Source organism: Somniosus microcephalus, chromosome 30, assembly GCF_052327205.1.
Source record: "Somniosus microcephalus isolate GS21.2 chromosome 30, FLI_Smic_1.0, whole genome shotgun sequence".
NCBI classification, from domain to species: domain Eukaryota; kingdom Metazoa; phylum Chordata; class Chondrichthyes; order Squaliformes; family Somniosidae; genus Somniosus; species Somniosus microcephalus.
This window is the reverse complement of record NC_141016.1, coordinates 27,507,717-27,526,302: the sequence shown is the minus strand read 5'-3', so window position 1 is coordinate 27,526,302 and position 18,586 is coordinate 27,507,717. Positions and strand designations below refer to the sequence as shown.

Sequence of the window (18,586 nt, the reverse complement as noted above, 5' to 3'; positions counted from 1 at the left end):
GAAATTTGGGGGGAAAATCTGGGAAATTCCTCTCCGACCCCCTTAGACAGTCATCATTCTTAATTAAAGGATTTTAAAAAAAATTCATTGTTCGGTGAAATGAGCTGCTCTCAATTACAACTGGAGGTCAATAAACACAGATTCAGCAGAAGGAGCAGGTCTGCTGTACAAATCCGACATGACAGGCCTTCCCGAGACCGGACAGATACTGATGACCAGGGCACTGATTTATGGCTGACCTGCATTCTGTCCAGATCGAAGCCTCATTAAATCAGTGAGAAAAGCAGGATGATCTATTGATCTGATTTACAAAGGGCCGAGCCAGATATTGAATTGGAAACTCTGAGGTTTGGGACAAATGCTTTTCCGTAACTGACCCTCGACAAGGGACGCGACACAGGATAAGAAATGTCCACAATGTAGAAAGCCTAAAGGGGCCACCCGGGCAATCACACGGCTGTGAGTTAGAAAGATTCCCATCCCAGGAATAGCAATTATTTCCCTGAATTGTTTTGTAATTGTTCTCAGGATGTGTGCGATGTTGACAAGGCCGCATTTAATGGCCATCCCTAGTTGTCCTGAGGGCATTAACAATCAACTGTCTTTCGGATGAAACGTTAAACCGAGGCCCCGTCTGCCCTCTCAGGTGGACTTATAAGATCCCACGGCACGATTTGAAGAAGAGCAAGGGAGTTCTTCCCAGTGTTCTGGCCAATATTTATACCTCAATCAACACCAAAAAGATTATCTGGTCATTTTCACATTGCTGTTTGTGGGAGCTTGCTGTGTGCAAATTTGCTGCCACGTTTCCTACATTACAACAGTGACTACACTTCAAAAGTACTTCATTGGCTATTAAGCGCCCTGAAGTCATTAAGGGGAGGTGGTGGCGTAGTGGTTATGTCACTAGACTAGTAAGCATCGGTCAAATGCTCTGAGAATATGGGTTCAAATCCCACCACGGCAGCTGGTGGAATTGGAATTTAAATTCAATTCAATTTAATTTTGGAATTAAATGTTAGTCTTAGTAATGGCAACCATGATACCATTGTCGATTGTTGCAAAAACCCACCTACGGAAGGAAATCTGCTGTCCTTACCTGGTTTGGTCTACATGTGACTCCAGACCCACAGCAATGTGGTTGACTCTTAATGCCCTCTGAAATGGCCTAGCAAGTCACTCAGTTGTAAACAACCGCTACGAACAGCATTGTGGGTGTACCTACACCATATGGACCGCAGCGGTTCAAGAAGGCGGCTCACCACCATCTTCTCAAGGCACTAAATGCAGACCTAGCCAGCGACGCCCACATCCCATCAATGAAAAAAAAAGGCACCGTATAAATGCAACTCTTTCCTTCTTTAACCATGTAACATGGAACTAGGAGTCACGGGTAGACCAGACCAGGTAAGGGTGGCAGGTTCCCTTCTCACAACCTACTGGGCCTAGAGGTGACAGTGCTACCACTGAGCCAAGCTGACACATCAATACTGACTTGTGGGCAGCTCTGGGCAATGATGAATCACTTGCCCCACTGGTAGATTCATTTGATTCTGGAAGTGCCCAAGTGACAAGTTGTCCAATCTCACTTGTGTCTCTGGGAGAGTGGAGGAAGAGGCACTGGGGTGCTCAGGTGGAATATCAAAAGGCAAAATCAGCCAGAAAGGGAACCCTGGGCCACTCGCCATTGACCAGAAGCTCAACTTGGCCAGCCACTACATGCTGTGGCTACTAGAGCAGGTCAGAGGCTGGGTATTCTGTGGCGAGTGTCTCACCTCCTGACTCCCCAAAGCCTTTCCACCATCTGCAAGGCACAAGTCAGGAGTGTGATGGAATGCTTTCCATTTGCCCGGATGGGTGCCTCCGCATCAACACTCAAGAAGCTCGACACCATCCAGGACAAAGCAGTCCACTTGATCTGCAGCCCATGCACCACATTCCCTCCCTCCACCATCGGTGCACCGTGGCTGCAGTGTGTATTATCCACAGCATGCACTGCAGCAACTCACCAAGGCTTCTTCGACAGCACCTCCCAAACCCACGGCCTCTACCACCTGGAAGGACAAGGGCAGCAGGTTCTCCACTAACAGAATGTGTGGCTTTTCAGCTCATTGATCAGCCAATTCTGCCATCTAGTGGCCATTAACATATATTTGTCAAAATTGAAAGGCAGGGAGTGAATCCGATTGTAAATAATTTCAACAGGAACTATCACAAAGACAGGATGAAAACAAACAAAAATGAACAAACGCATGATAATTTTCCAGAATTGTTTGCTGTTTTTTCTCATTTGGTTGATCTGTTGAAATCTTACCAGTGGCAATAAAATTGGTTGCAATTTTTAGCCTTTCTGTATGGACACAGTAACAGAACAGAAAATGGGGAGCAGCTTTCTCTGAGACTGAAGCCTGGAGCTAAAGATGTGAAGTTTGTACACAGACCTCTTCTTGCCTAGCGTCCCAGGAACTCCAACACAGACAGGCGCTTCCTAGACACTGCTGCCCATCCTTTGCAACAGTTTGGAGATACCAGGGGTGGCGGAGCATAAAACAACGGGGGAAACAGCGCCGACCTGATTGGAGACACCAGGAGTGGAACATAAAACAGCGGGGAAACAGCGCCGACCTGATTAGAGACACCAGGAGTGGAACATAAAACAGTGGAGAAACAGCGCCGACCTGATTGGAGACACCAGGGCCTAGAAATTCATTGTAGCCACTTTTGGGGCGGTAAAGTGGGGCGGCCGCTAAAGTTTGCGCCCGCCGCCAAATCGAGGCCACTTCTCCGATATTCATTAGCTTCGCCCTAAGAGTTCGCTTGAGCGCTAAAACTGGTGTTGGACGCCTCTGTTTGGGCGCTAAGCCGGAGGTGCTGATCGATAGCGCCGAGGCCGGGCGCAGCGCAGGTGCGGCCATCTCGTGATTGACAGCAGACACCCTGGCGCCGGCCAGCTCTTAAGGGGGAAGGGTCGACTGTGTCTGCTGCCATGCCCTGGATAGTGGAGCCCTGCAGCTAGGCCTGAACACTGCTGCTGGACCCAAATAGCGCCTGAAGCCATGGAGAAGTCCCGTGAACGTGCGCAGCGCTTCTCAGAGCGTGATCTGAGTGTGCTGGTTGGTGCTGTGGAGAAGAGGCGCCATGTTTTGTACCCGCACAATGGCAAGAGGGCGCCGTTCTGCGTCTACAGGAGAGCCTGGAGGCATGTCGCCAGCAAGCTGTCAGCCAACAGCGACGTCCCCAGGACCGGTGCCCAATGCCGCAAAAAGTTAAATGACCTCACGCGGATTGTCAGGGTGAGTACCCTTTCCAGTGACCTCCTCATCCTTGCATGTGCACCTCACATTATGGGCAAAGGGACCTGAAAGCCCTAATGGCCAGCCCTCATCCAGCAGCGATGGGACAGGCATGAACATCAATTGCACATTCTGCACTGAACACACTGGCCAGGCTATTCCACCATGGGAGGCAGTGCACACAAGATCAGGGCGACACACTGGCCAGGCTATTCCACCATGGGAGGCAGTGCACACAAGATCAGGGCGACACACTGTACTTAGAGGCCGTCCTTTCTCTTGCAGGCCAAGCTGGCAAATAATCGGAAGAGCCGGACTGCGACCGGGGGAGGCCGACCCCAGATCCAGCCGCTCACCGAGCTGCAACAGCGCGTGGAGCGCATCATGGGTGCCCGGGTGATTGGCCCTCTTGCATGTGGAGATGCCGACCCTGTTCTGGCCACCAATGGTAAGGACATCCACGTTTGGACCTCTCTCGTCCCACTTGCGCATCAGATCTACATCCTTTGCCACTGTCCGACCAATGCGCTGAATGCCACCACTCATGCATCCCTTGCTGACACCCTCTCCTCAGTCTAAAGCTACTCTTGTGCCTTCCTGCTTTCAGATGGTGAGGAGGAGGTCCCTGAACTTGCCAGTGACAGCCCCTCAGAAGAGGAGCAGGAGGAAGAGCAAGAGGAAGGCGGCCCATCAGGGGAACCCTCAGCCGCGGCCACCCAGGCCAATGTAGGGGACACGTCTTCCCTGGAGGGGAGCGTGGCGGAAGTTTCGAAGGGGAGGGGAGCTCATGGGACCTGCGGCCTGCAGAAACGCGGGAGGGGGGTGGAAGATCGGCGGCCTTCTCCCCAGAGGGGGGATGCGTCGGAGGGGAGTCCAATTGCTGGGCCCAGCGGCGAACAGCAACGCAGGAAGGGTCGGCCAGCTCGGCGGCCTTCTCCCCAGAGGGAGAGTCCGGCCCCCAGTCCGGAGATGGTCTTTGCCGAGGAGATGGAACGCCTCGAGGACTTGTCCACGGACTCGGAGCGCCGGCACACGGAGCTCATGGCGGCAGTGGCACGGTTGCCTGAGGCCATCGAGTCCCTCTCTCGGAGTGTGACCGAGTTCGGGCCCTCAGAGGCCATCAGTCGGGCGGAATTCCGGGCAGATCAGGCAGCGAGTCGGGCGGAATTCGGGGCAGATCAGGCAGCGAGTCGGGCGGAATTCGGGGCAGCTCTGGCAGCGACTGGCCAGGTGATCAGTGGTGCCGTCCAGTCAATGGCTGCTCTGATGCAGTCAGCGAACAGGTCAACACGGGCACTCACTGCTGCCACACTCGCTGTGTCAGCTAGGCATCGCCAGGGCACCCGGCGCGCTGCAGCAGCACAGCGGTCTGTCCCTCGGCAGATTGGTGCGCATGCTGCAGTGCTGGCCCGGGCGAGTGCCAGTGTCTCAGGCGACCAGCGTGCGCCTGCCATCCGCCAGCTTGCCCGCATTCCTCCAGCCGCCATTGCCACTCCCCCAGTGGAGCTGGCAGGAGCTACTGCAGCGACTGATGCTGGCCAGCCACAGCTGCAGCAATCAACAGCCGACCGCTCGACGGCCAGACCTCGACTAGGCCGACCCCCAAGGGCATCTGCCGTCACGACATGTGCCCCTCAGGCGCCTGCCCCCAGCCTTGCAGCAGCCAATGGCCTTACTTTGAGGCGGAGCAGCAGGGCGGGCAGGGGCCACCCAAAGATGGCCAAGGCATCGCCCTAGCGGCCCAAATAGTCGAATGTGTGGCCAGTTGTGTTTGTTTTTTGAGGCCGAGATTTGCATGTTTGTTTTTTGAAGGCCGATGATGTGATGTTTGTTTTTTACGAAGGCCGAGAATGACGGCCATTTTAATTGCACTATTTTGTTAATCCTCTCCAGGTTGTGGGAGCGAGTAATTTGTTTGAGTGTTTTTTGGGGGTTTCGTCTGTTTTTGGTTTTCATGTGGGAAGGGAGCTGAGTTTGAACAATAAAGCATTTTATTTATTCACATTGTCCATGTTTGATCTTTGAAGTGTTTGTTGCCTTAACCGGCTGAGGGCTTGCGGAGCGGCTGCAATCATGTTCTATCATTGGCACAAGCCATTCCCTGACAGGGGGCCTAGAAGTGACGTTCAATAAGCCGCCGACGGGCGGCCGTTGGACCTTGTGCCTCCCTCCTGGGCTGGTACTCCTCGTCCTCCTCCTCCTCCTCATGCTTCTCCTGCTCCTCCTCCTGAGGTGGTGGTCCAACGTGAGGTGGCAGTGCCTGAGTCCTGCGGATAGCCAGGTTGTGCAGCATGCAGCAAACGACGACGAATTGGGAGACTCGATCCTGCGAATACTGGAGGGCTCCCCCGGAGCGATCGAGACAGCGGAACCATTGCTTGAGGACGCCGATTGTTTGTTCTATGATGTTCCTAGTCGCTTGATGGCTCTCGTTGTATGCCTCTTCAGCAGGGGTCGTGGGCGCGCGGAGCGGGGTCATGAGCCAGGTACACAAAGGATAGCCTTTGTCCCCGATAAGCCATCCTCTTGGGGGAGGCTGTGCCTGGAACATGTCAGCCACAGTTGTCTGTCGCAGGATAAAGGCATCGTGGCTGCTGCCTGGAAAGCGGGCATTGACAGCTAGGATGCGCTGCCTGTGGTCACACACCAGCTGTACATTGAGGGAATGGTAGCCCTTCCAGTTGCGGTAATCCTCGGCATGCTCAAGAGGTGCCCGCAAAGCCACATGCGTGCAGTCAATGGCGCCCTGCACCATGGGGAAGCCCGCTATTCTTGCAAATCCCACTGCACGCTGCTGCTGCTTGTCCAGGGTCATGGGGAAGGAGATGAATTGATGTCTCCTTGTGAAAAGGGCTTCTGTCACCTGGCGGATGCAGCAATGCACGGCGAACTGGGAGATGTTAGCGATGTCCCCAGCAGCGGATTGGAAGGAGCCGGTGGCATAGAAGTTGAGAGCCACCGTCACCTTCACTGCCACCGACAGAGACGTCCTGCGCATCAGCTGTGGCTGCAGATCTCTGTGAAGCAGCTGGCAGATGTCTGCAACGACCTCCCTTCTGAATCGCAGCCTCCTAACACACATCGCGGCAGACATGGTCAGATAGGAGGACTGCTGGCGGTATACCCTGGGTGGGTAAGGCCTCAGTTGGCGACGCCTGTTGCCCCCTCTGCGTCTAGCCAGGGCTGCCACTCTCTCACGGCGTCTGTAAGCCCTTCTGGCATAAGGCTGAAAGTCAGCGTTGGCACCCAATGCAGCCCCCATTATATGCTGGCAAACACTGAGCTCTCAATGAAGGCAAAGATAATTGCTAAGCTCTGGCCTGAGCCAAAAATACCTGTCCTAGTGTTGGTCCAAACCAGTAAGCTCTCCTCCTTGGTCTCTGTCCAAAAAACCGTGGCACAAGAGTGAATGCTGCAAAATGGCTGGCCTTTATAGTGCAGGGTAAGTGCCCTTTAATTAGCGCTCCCCGCGGCCCGGCTCGGCTGTGTACCGTTCCACTTCACAGTCGTTAGGGCCGCCCGGCGCACAATGGGCCGGCGCGAGTGAAGTTCCGGTTTGGGGCGCACAAAGGGCGTTGCACTATTAAATGACGTCATGATCTGCGCGCGCAGCAGGGCGCGCGCTAAGACTTTGCGCCGGCGCTAAATGTGTCCTGAAGTTGGGGAGAGGCGCAGATCGCGCTGCGCCCGGGCGATAAGCGCCTAGCGCTCGAGATCTACTCCTCCTAAGGCGCTAACGGCTGGCGCGCCCAACTGAATTTCTAGGCCCAGGAGTGGAACATAAAACAGCGGGGAAACAGCGCCGACCTGATTGGAGACACCAGGAGTGGCCGAACCATTGACGATTTCCAAAAAAAACGAAATCACAGGACAGCAGGTAGGTGATTGGTTGGTGAGTATTAAGGTTTTTTTTCCCTCTCTAACCTAGGACAGTGATTTAAACTAGGACCGGGAAACTATAACGTACTGTATTAAATTTATAGCTTAACTAGTTAAACTATTTAATATAACTATCAATAATCATTGAATAAAGACTTCAACTAATTAAATAAATAAAATAAGGCTAGTCTAAGATATGGCAGGGCAGGTTGTGTGTCTGGACTGCAGTATCTGGGAGTTTGTGGATGGCGAGACTGTCCCGGGCAAACATGTCTGCAGGAGATGTCTCCATCTCGAATCTCTCCAGCTCAGAGTCATTGAGCTGGAGTGCGAGTTGGAGACACTCTGACAAGTAAGGGAGGAGGAGGAATTTCTGGACAGTTTTATCCAGAATACATTCTCACCCCAGAGGAAAGCACAGGTTCAGGATTGGGAGGGTGTGACTGTTAGCGAGCCGGGTAGCGGGGATTTACGAGAGGTTGAGAAGGAGGTCCCGCAGATAATGGTCCTGTCCAACAGGTATGATGTACTCGCTACCTGTGAGGACAAGGAGAAAGACTGCATGCATGCATGCAGAGCCGAACTAGGCAGATACCCACTGATAATAAACATCCAAAAACGAGCACTAAACTTCCTAAATCACCTCAAATCTAGCTCCCCAGACACCCTTCATTTCAAAGCCTTTCAGACCCAAGAGCTAAACCCAGAAAAGAGTCCCCTGAGTCAGCTGCTACTGAAACTAAGTACTCAGCCGGACCCTGACCAGCCCCAGACCAACACAGCCGTCCAAACACCAATCCGAGTGAACCAAATCATTAAAAAATGCAAAGAAACCTACCTGGAACATTGGAACAAAATAACCGAAAGCCAAAGCAGATTAGAATGTTACCGGGCCCTAAAAAGAGAATATAAACTGGCAGACTACCTCACGACCATCAGAGACACAAAACAGAGACAGACCCTCACCAGGTACAGACTAAGCGACCACCAACTGGAAATTGAAAAAGGCAGATACAAGAAATCCTGGCAGCCTAGAGAGAATAGAATATGCGATCAATGTCTGGCTGGCGAGGTTGAAACAGAAATGCATTTCCTCCTAAAATGCGAAAAATTCAACACATCAAGAAACATATTATTCAACAAGCTAAGCCAAACAACCCCAGATTTCAAGGAATTGGATGATCTGTCAAAATTGAGATTAGTCCTAGGAGAAGGAGACAGACCATACCTTGGGGCTAAATATGTAACAACATGTCACAACCTGAGGACTGTTTAAAAGTAAGACTGTTTAAAATTAATATTGAACGTACCAAATGAAGTAGAAAGACTGTTTAAAATTAATATTGTTTAAAAGTAATATTGTATATACCCAACAAATGTCAAATCGATTGACACCTACAGAATGTTGGAAAACTGTACCTTTTTGCTATGTAAGCTTTGGCAATATGGTTCTCTGTAAACTTTCATGCCAATAAAGCATTTGAACTGACTGCAGGGAGGACAGCCACAATGCTGACCAAGGCACCATGGCTCAGAAGGCTGTCCGAGGTGGGGGAAGAGCAGAATAGAAATGTGGTAGTGATAGGGGACTCTATAATTAGGGGGATAGATAGCGTCCTCTGCAGCCATGAACAAGAATCCAGAAGGGTGTGTTTCCTACAGGGTGAGGGATATTTCACGGCGGCTGGAGAGGAACTTGTAAAGGGAGGGGGTAAATCCGGTTGTCATGGTCCATGTTGGAACAAACCACATAGGTAGGAACAGGGAGGAGGTCGTGCTGAAAGAGTATCAGGAGATAGATTCTAAATTAAAATGCAGGACCTCGAGGGTAATATTCTCTGGATTATTGCCTGAGCCATGTGCAAATTGGCATCGAAGCAGACAGGTCAGGAGAATTAACACGTGGCTAAAGGGCTGGTGTGGGAAAGAGGGGTTCCTTTTCATGGGACACTGGCACTAGTTCTGGGACAGGAAGGAGCTGTACCAATGGGACGGGCTCTACCTGAACCGGGATGGGACCCGTGTCCTAGCGGAAAGGGTAAATAGGGATGTGGCAAAGGCTTTAAACTAGTAAGAAGGGGGGTGGGATCTACAAGAAATGTAACCAGCCTAAATATAAACAAAACAGGAAAAGTGAGCATAGGAAAGAATAAAGTAAGGGAGGACATTGACGGCAAGGGAATAAATAGTTATAGAACAGGAGCCTAAAAAGATGGTTAAACATAAAGTGAGAGGAAATCCTATTAAAAGTGAGTTAAACTGTCTGTACAGCAATGCACACAGTGTCCGTAATAAAACAGGGGAGCTGGAGGCAATCATGCGTTGGGAGGAACCAGACATAGTAGGGATTACTGAGACATGGCTACAGAAAAATTAGGACTGGGAATTAAACATGGCAGGGTATAACATATTTTAAAAAGATAGAGAGGGAAAAAGGGGAGGTGGAGTAGCTGTATTTATTAGGATAACATAATGGCAATAGAAAAAAGTGATGCAGCTATCAGCAAGACTATAGAATCCACATGGATAGCGATAAAAGATAATAAAGGATCAATCACACTAATAGGCATAGTCTACAGACCACCTAATAGTGGAAGGGAGGTGGAGGAAGAAATATGCAGACAAATTAGAGAAATTAGTAAAAAAATAGAATAATAATCATGGGGGTAGGTAAAGGGGATAAGGGAATGGAGTTCCTACAATTTCTACAGGACTTCTTTCTAACCCAATATGTAAAAAGCCCAACAAGGGAGGATTCGCTATTGGATCTAGTAATGGGGAATGAGCCAGAGCAGATGAGAAGTAAAGGTAGGGGAACATATAGGCAATAGTGACCATAATATAATACGCTTTAAGATGATAAAGAGAAGGACATAAATATGACAAAAACCAGAGCAATAGATTGGAAAAAAGCTGATTTTGAGGGGCTGAGAATAGAACTCGGGAAGATAAAATGGGCAACAATATTGGCAAACAATGTAGAACAGCAATGGGAAACATTTAAAATGGTGTTCAACAGAGTGCAGGAAAAATATATTCCACTAAAGGAAAGAACAAACTAAACACTAATGAGACTCCATGGATGAATAAAGCCATAAGGGAAGAATTGAGGGTAAGGAAAGAGGCATGCATTAAGTACATAGACAGCAGAGGAGTGCATGATAAGAGAGAATACGAAGAGATTAGGAGAGAAGTCAAAAAAACAATTAGGAAGGCAAAGAGGAACTATGAAATTAAATTATCAAGGAATATAAAACAAAATAATAAAATATTTTACAGGCACATCAATAAAAAAAAGGAAGGTTGGGATGGGAATAGGGCCATTAAGGGATAGACAGGATAATACCACAGGTAACGATAGAGAAATCGCAGAAATATTAAATCATTATTTCGCTTCGGTATTTACCAGGGAGATAGAAGAGGTGGACATGACATTGGATGATGAGATTAGTAATGAGAGAAGTGCATTTAAAATAAAAAAGGGGATATATTAAATAAATTAATCAAACCCAGAGGATAAAACCCCTGGTCCGGATGGATTGCATCCACACATTTTGAAAGAATTTAGGGAAGAGATAGCAGAGACATTACTATGCATATTTAATAATTCATTAGAAAAAGGTGTAGTGCCAGAGGACTGGCGGATTGCTAACATAATACCTATATTTAAGAAGGGGGATAGAACATGTCCAGGGAATTATAGACCAGTCAGCTTAACATCGGTGGTAGGAAAAATAATGGAATCCCTACTAAAGGAGAGAATAGAAGAACATCTAGAAACCAAAAACTATAATAATGAATAGTCAGCATGGATTTCAAAAGGGAGGGACCTCATTGAATTTTTTGAAGAGGTAACAGAGAGAGTAGACAAGGGTAATGCAGTAGATGTAATTTATCTGGATTTTCAAAAGGCCTTCGATAAGGTACCCCATAATAGACTGATGAACAAGGTCAGAGAATGCGGAGTCAGGGGACAAGTAGCAGAATGGATTGCTGGCTGGCTTCAGGACAGAAAGCAGAGAGTAGGGGTAAAGTGTAGCTATTCACAGTGGCAGAAGGTGGGTTGTGGTGTTCCACAAGGATCAGTGCTGGGACCACTGCTGTTCACAATTTACATTAACGATTTAGACTTTGGAATCAAAAACACAATTTCTAAATTTGCAGATGATACCAAATTGGGGGGGATAGTCAATACTGAGGAGGACTACAACAAATTACAGGAGGACATTAGTAAACTTTCAGAATGGGCATATAATTGGCAAATGAAGTTCAACACAGATAAATGTGGGTTATTACATTTTGGTAGGAAGAATAGGGAGTTCACTTATCACTTGGAGGGTGCGAGTCTAGGTGGGGTAGAGGAACAAAGGGATCTCGGAGTACAAATACACAAATCACTAAATGTTGCGCCACAGGTTAGCAAGGCCATAAAAATAAACAAGCACTAGGGTTTATTTCTAGAGGGATAGAATTGAAAAGTAGGGAAGTGATGCTAAACCTGTATCGAACCTTGATTAGACCACACTTGGAGTACTGCGTACAGTTCTGGTCGCCATATTATAAAAAGAATATAGAGGCACTGGAGAGGGTGCAGAGAAGATTTACAAGGATGATACCAGAAATGCGAGGGTATACATATCAGGAAAGGATGAACAGGCTGGGTCTCTTTTGAAAAAAGAAGGCTGAGGGCTGACCTAATAGAGGTCTTTAAAATTATGAAAGGTTTTGATAGAGTGGATACAGAGAGAGTGTTTCCACTTGTGGGGAAGAGCATAACCAGAGGCCATCAATATAAGACAGTCACCAAGAAATCCAATAGGGAATTCAGAAGAAACTTCTTTACCCAGAGAGTGGTGAGAATGTGGAACTTGCTACCACAGGGAGTGGTTGAAGCGAATAGTATCGATGCATTTAAGGGGAGGCTGGACAAGCATATGAGGGAGAAGGGAATAGAGGGTTATGCTGATAGATTTAGATGAGGAAAGACGGGAGGAGGCTCGAGTGGAGCATAAACGTCGGCACAGTCTGGTTGGGCCGAATGGCCTGTTTCTGTGCCATATATCCCATGTAATCCTGTGTAGTGTAAAAAACAAAGGCCCAGAAATTCGTCTTGGGAAGTGACGGAGAATGGGTGGTAACAGATCGGCCACTGTTACACGCAGCGCCCGACATCCGGCTGCATTGACTGCAGTGGAACTGAACATCCGGCGCTGCGTATAACGGGCGGCCCATCCGACACCGCCCATTCTGCGCCACCTCCTGGGACGAATTTCTCGGCCATAGTGCGGTGAGAATCAGCAACGCTCCAAATCATCGCACGCCATCGATCCCTCTGCGGCTGTAATTGGGAAGTTACACTGGAAATTACACCCAATCGGGGCGACAGGAACTAACTAACCCCCAACAACAGAGGGGCGAGAGGGACGGACACCCTCAGCCTCTGCTTGCTGATCCTCTGCCGCCACCTCCAACTTGAAGAAAAGTGAAACCTGCCGCTTATGCCCAGCGAAAGAGCGTGAAAAAAGGGCAGTGCTGGTGTAGAATGCTTCAGATGGAGCGTCGCGGAATGGCTGAGAGCTCTCAGTTTAAGCCTGTGCCATACTCGATGGGCACCATAAGGTATATGAGAAACATTGAGGAATACAGTTACCTTTTATATTACAAATTCTTGGGATGTGGGCATCGCTGACAAGGCCAGCATTTATTGCCCCCTCCCTAGTTGCCCTTGAGAAGGTGGCGGTGAGCCTCCTTCTTGGACCACTGCAGTCCGTGCGGTGAAGGTACTCCCACAGTGCTGTGAGGGAGGGAGTTCCAGGATTTTGACCCAGTGACGATGAAGGATCAGCGATGTAAGTCCAAGGCAGGATGGTGTGTGACTTGGAGGGGAACTTGGAGGTGATGGTGTTCCCATGACATTGCTGTTCTTGTCCTTCACGGTGGTAGAGGTCGCGGGGGAGGGAGGTGTTGTTGGCGAGTTGCTGCTGCGTATCCTGCGGTTCGGTGGTGGATATTAAACCAATCAAGGAAGAGATGTACCAGTATAAGGGGAAACAATTACGCTTAATGTCCGTGTACAATGAATACACTTTAATTTATTGAGGCCCTGTGTATAAAGGTGTATTAACCTCAAACAAATACAATGATAGTGTACGTACAAAAGGCCAAGAGCATTTTATTTACATATTTGTAGAAATTATGTTTTACAATGTTGAAAGACATTTTACAAAAATACAAAATACGTTATCATGATAAACATTGTTTGAGGAATTGTCAGTATTCAGTGTCGGGGTGTGAGCGGAGTGACTGATCCAGGGTGGGAATTACTCCCTCCGCAAGGTTACACATCTCACCCCAGAGAAATTCCTGGGATAACTTTGTCAGACTCCACCTGCGAGTGTCTTGGGGCTGAGGTCGATCGCTTAAGCTTTCTGGCCCGTCAATTTTTAAACTCCTCCCCATTGCCCACAGCAGCTCTGGATGCCAGGAACACACTGGTGTCCAAGAGTTGCTGAGGTGCAAACAACCAGAAATAGGTCATGTGAAACGTTCCTATCATTTGCATCTAATTATAATATGCCCGCCCAATTTTGGGCTGGACTTACTGTACGCTCAATGTCACTTCTGGCGGGGGTGAGTGGGGAGTTGCCAGAGTGGCTGAGGTACTGATTCGACACTCTCTTTTGGAAATTAAAACTGGGAGGTTTCATTAGCTCCCTCACACTGTCAGGGTCATCCTGCTCTCCAAACTACCATTAGAATAAATACTTCAGCACTTGTTTATCTAAAATTAATTTTTTTTAAAAAGGTCCACTGATTAATTCTCAAGCTTTGTAGGAGTTTGACAAATGACGTTTGCTCCTTATCTCCCTCCCCACCCCAAGTCTCTGATTCGTTCTGGGCTCGAGTTCCAGCAATTTGCCCGAGGGATCATTCTTCCCGTGTGACCCTGGGCAGGCTATTCCACTTTGTGTGGCATCACAGCCCAGTCCTGTCCTGAGCTCACTGGGTGCCGATCCACACTTGTTCCAGCGGGAGTGGGGCGGGTGGGAGGGAGCGGATCACTCAATAGTGATCAGGAGCGGGAACTCTGGTCTCATTGTCCCCACTCCCCCACCCAAGCTCACTGGTGCCGAGGCCAAATACAGTGCCCCACTTGTTGCTCTTGCCTATTGATCAGTAAACTCAGCACGGACCGGGGCTGCAACCTGGGCTCGGTCACACACCTCTCCCCATCCAGTGAGGAGATTACTCTGACCCATTACCTCCTCGGTTCAGATTCTCTCAACACCACTCGCCGCTTCCCCCCGGCTTGTAGCATTCACGCACCAGGTGCCAACAGGTGAATGAGAGATCCCTCCGACGATTAACCCTTCCATTTCCACCTCGCCCACCCCGCCCCGCCCCCCCCCCCCCACCACCGCCACTTTGAGAGCAGATAATCAAAGCTTTTCCAATGTTACAGCCAGGATCTGGAATTCAGCGAGCGGTGAGGAATTATAGACACGAGCGAATATCTCAGCGCTATGTGGCACCGCATAATCTCCCCACTTAGACTTTGCACCTTGTTTAAATTCAGCATCAGGTGTTGGTTCTGGGCAGGAAAGGAGAGAGAAGCTGACGAGGTGACACTCGGATGTGACACTCGGATGTGACACGTACCTGCCCTGAGCAGCGGTGTGTTCTCCAGGGCCGGGGGAGCTGACAGGGGTGGACAGTGACTACGACGGGAAGCTGGGCAGCGGGAAGAACCTGGATATTCTGTGCAGCGAGGATTTGGAGGTGTCCGGCTCGCTGCTCCGCCTGTAAGGGACCTCCTGCTTCTGCCGTTTGCGGGCAAGCTCCTCCTCCAGGATCTGCACAAACACAACAACCACACACAGCTCCAGTGAAGGCCAGGGATTGATTGGCATGTGTCCGAAAATAAACAGAACCGCGATCAGACTGTTACCGATAACAAAATATTTTCTTTCGTTTTGTTCCCATTGTCTCATCAGTGGAACACAGGAACAGGAGGAGGCCATTCAGCCCCTCGAGCCTGTTGGGAACAGGAGGAGGCCATTCAGCCCCTTGAGCCTGGTACACATGAACAGGAGGAGGCCAATCAGCCTCTCGAGCCTGTTAGGAACAGGAGGAGGCCATTCAGCCCCTTGAGCCTGGTACACATGAACAGGAGGAGGCCAATCAGCCTCTCGAGCCTGTTAGGAACAGGAGGAGGCCATTCAGCCCCTTGAGCCTGGTACACATGAACAGGAGGAGGCCAATCAGCCTCTCGAGCCTGTTAGGAACAGGAGGAGGCGATTCAGCCCCTTGAGCCTGGTACACATGAACAGGAGGAGGACAATCAGCCTCTTGAGCCTGTTAGGAACAGGAGGAGGCCATTCAGCCCCTTGAGCCTGGTACACAGGAACAGGAGGAGGCCATTCAGCCCCTCGCTCCTAGTACACAGGAACAGGAGGAGGCCATTCAGCCCCTCGAGCCTGTTGGGAACAGGAGGAGGCCATTCAGCCCCTCGAGCCTGGAACACAGGAACAGGAGGAGGCCATTCAGCCCCTCGAGCCTGGTACACAGGAACAGGAGGAGGCCATTCAGCCCCTCGAGCCTGTTGGGAATAGGAGGAGGCCAATCAGCCCCTCGAGCCTGTTACACAGGAACAGGAGGAGGCCATTCAGCCCCTCGAGCCTGTTACACAGGAACAGGAGGAGGCCATTCAGCCTCTCGAGCCTGTTACACAGGAACAGGAGGTGACCATTCAGCCCCTCGAGCCTGTTACATAGGAACAGGAGGAGCCCATTCAGCCCCTCAAGCTTGTTGGGAACAGGAGGAGGCCATTCAGCCCCTCGAGCCTGTTACATAGGAACAGGAGGAGCCCATTCAGCCCCTCGAGCCTGTTGGGAACAGGAGGAGGCTATTCAGCCCCTCGAGCATGTTGGGAACAGAAGGAGGCCATTCACCCTCTCGAGTCTGTTATATAGGAACAGGAGGAGGCCATTCAGCCCCTCGGGTCTGTAATATAGGAACAGGAGGAGGCCATTCAGCCCCTCAAGCCTGTTCCAGTATTCAATGAGATCATGGTTGATCTGTATCTGAACTCTGGATGGGACGTGATGTAAAGAGCCAGTCTTATACATATGGAACTCTTTTTTAAAGATGTTGTATTGTTGGGATCCCTTTTAAAGAGGAAGTCAATCTATCTAAAGAGGGAATCTCAGACTTTTGGGATCCCTTTTGAAGAGCGATCTCTCGTACCATTGGGATCACTTTCAGAAAAAGAAAGAACTTTGCATTTATATAGCACCTTTCACGACCTCAGGACGTCCCAAAAGTTGAAAAGCAGGGAGTCTCCATGTGGAACCTGCCCTTTAGCAGAGAGAGAGGGCGTGTGGTCTGGCTTTCAGTCTCTTTCTGGGGCCTGCACCAACACTGCTCTGCCGTCAGTCGACAGAGAGTGACTTCTCTCGGAATGGGCTACCACGTCAATCCTACGCAATAATAACGACAACTTGCATTTATATAGCGCCTTTAACATAGTAAAACATCCCAAGGTGCTTCACAGGAGTGTTACCAGATAAAAATTAACTCTGAACCACATAGAAGATATTAGGACAGGCTTGGTCAAAGAGGTAGGTTTTAAGGAGCATCTTAAAGGAGGAGAGCGAGGCAAAGGTTTAGGGAGGGAATTCCAGAGCTTAGGACCCAGGCAGCTGAAGGCACGGCCACCAATAGTGGAGCGAAGGAAATCAGGGATGCGCAAGAGACCAGAATTGGAGGAATGCAGACTTCTCGGAGGGTTGTAGGGAGGGAGGAGGTTACAGAGATAGGGAGGGGCGAGGCCATGGAGGAATTTGAATACGAGGATGAGAATTTTAGAATCGAGGCGTTGCTGGACCGGGAGCCAACGTAGGTCAGCGAGCACGGGCGGGTGGTGATGGGTGAACGGGACTTGGTGTGAGGTAGGACACGGGCAGCAGGGATTTGGATGAACTGAAGTTTATGGAGGGCGGAAGGTGGGGACCCCCCCAGAACTTAGAGTCTACGTCGCTCCGTTGAACATTCACCTCTTTGCGTGACACAAGACGGTCCTTCCATTCCTTCAGCTCCATCGTGTGCTCCTCATCGAGTGTCTTCAGTTTCTTTTTCTCACGATCCACCAGGAGATGGAACTTCTCGTTCTGGTAAGAGACAAAGAATTGCGTCGCCTCGGTGTCAATCTGGTTCGGTTTGAACTTGAATTTTAACACGCGCTTCACTTTTCTGAGAAGTTAGGGATGAGGTAGAATCTTTGATTTGCTCTTCTCTCCCCTGTTTACCTGTTGGGTTGGATCCCACTCGAGATTCCAGAATTCTTATGAGCTCCCAAAGCCTGCAGACACCCAAATATTAACAATGTGGGAACTGTAAACTGTGGTGGGATTCAGTAACTTCCAACTTACATTTCAAATATTGAAACACAAAATCTCTCTGAGGGACGCGCAGCCAATACTTTTCTTGGGATGTGGGCATCGCTGGCAAGGCTGGCATTTATTGCCCATCCCTAATTTTCCTCGAGAAGGTGGTGGTGAGCTGCCTTCTTGAACCTACAGTACGTGTGGGGAAGGTACTGCCACAGAGGAAACTCTCTTTTAACCGGCACCTCAATAACCAGAAACCTCTGTTAACCGGCAAAATTCAGGAGTAGGTTCAGGTAAGTTTTACTTCATATTAGTGGCCGTGTAACCGGGGTTCCTGGATCTGTGGCCGTGTAACCGTGACTCCTGCACAAGTGCCGTGTAACCGGGGTTCCCGCAGCTGTGGCCGTGTAACAGGGACAGCTGGATCTGTGGCCGTGTAACAGGGACACCTGGATCTGTGGCCGTGTAACAGGGACTCCTGGATCTGTGGCCGTGTAACCGGGACTGCTGCAGCTGTGGCCGTGTAACAGGGACTCCTGGATCTGTGGCCGTGTAACAGGGACGCCTGCACCTGTGGCCGTGTAACAGAGACGCCTGGATCTGTGGCCGTGTAACAGGGACGCCTGCACCTGTGGCCATGTACGGGGCTCCTGCACAAGTGCCGTGTAACCGGGACTCCTGCACCTGTGGCCGTGTACGGGGCTCTTGTACCTTGGTAAGTATACCTCTCTGTAATCTGGACTTTTTGATCAACCGGCACCACGCCGGTCCCGGATAAAAAAGAGTTTCCTGTATGTAGTGAGCAATGTTCCCTCTAATTTTTTTTTCTTTCGTGCACGGTCCCTTTAAATTTGCTGCGCGATATCTTTTCCGGTGGCAGCAGCTGGTGAGCGGCCTGCGCGGGACCTGCCGATCGATGCACGGCCTCGCGCCCGCGCACCTCAGGGGGAACATTGGCAGTGAGTTCTAGGATTTGGACCCAGCGATGATGTAGGAACGACAAAGAACTAGCTAGGAAACTAGGGT

The 18,586-nt window shown here is 49.9% G+C and overlaps 1 protein-coding gene across 1 annotated transcript in view; it reads right to left on the bottom strand.

Annotated features, from left to right (window-relative positions):
• Nucleotides 1–13,236: 13,236 nt before the first annotated feature.
• Nucleotides 13,237–18,586, bottom strand: part of LOC147098046 (STE20-like serine/threonine-protein kinase) — an 80,046-nt gene continuing 74,696 nt past the window's right edge. Inside the window, exons 19-20 of the mRNA XM_085971269.1 lie at nucleotides 17,228–17,341; nucleotides 13,237–15,025 (exon numbers count right to left, since the gene is read on the bottom strand). Of these exons, the coding sequence (XP_085827395.1) occupies nucleotides 14,891–15,025; nucleotides 17,228–17,341 (249 nt within the window). The 3' untranslated portion in view covers nucleotides 13,237–14,890. The remainder of the gene's footprint in view (nucleotides 15,026–17,227; nucleotides 17,342–18,586) is intronic.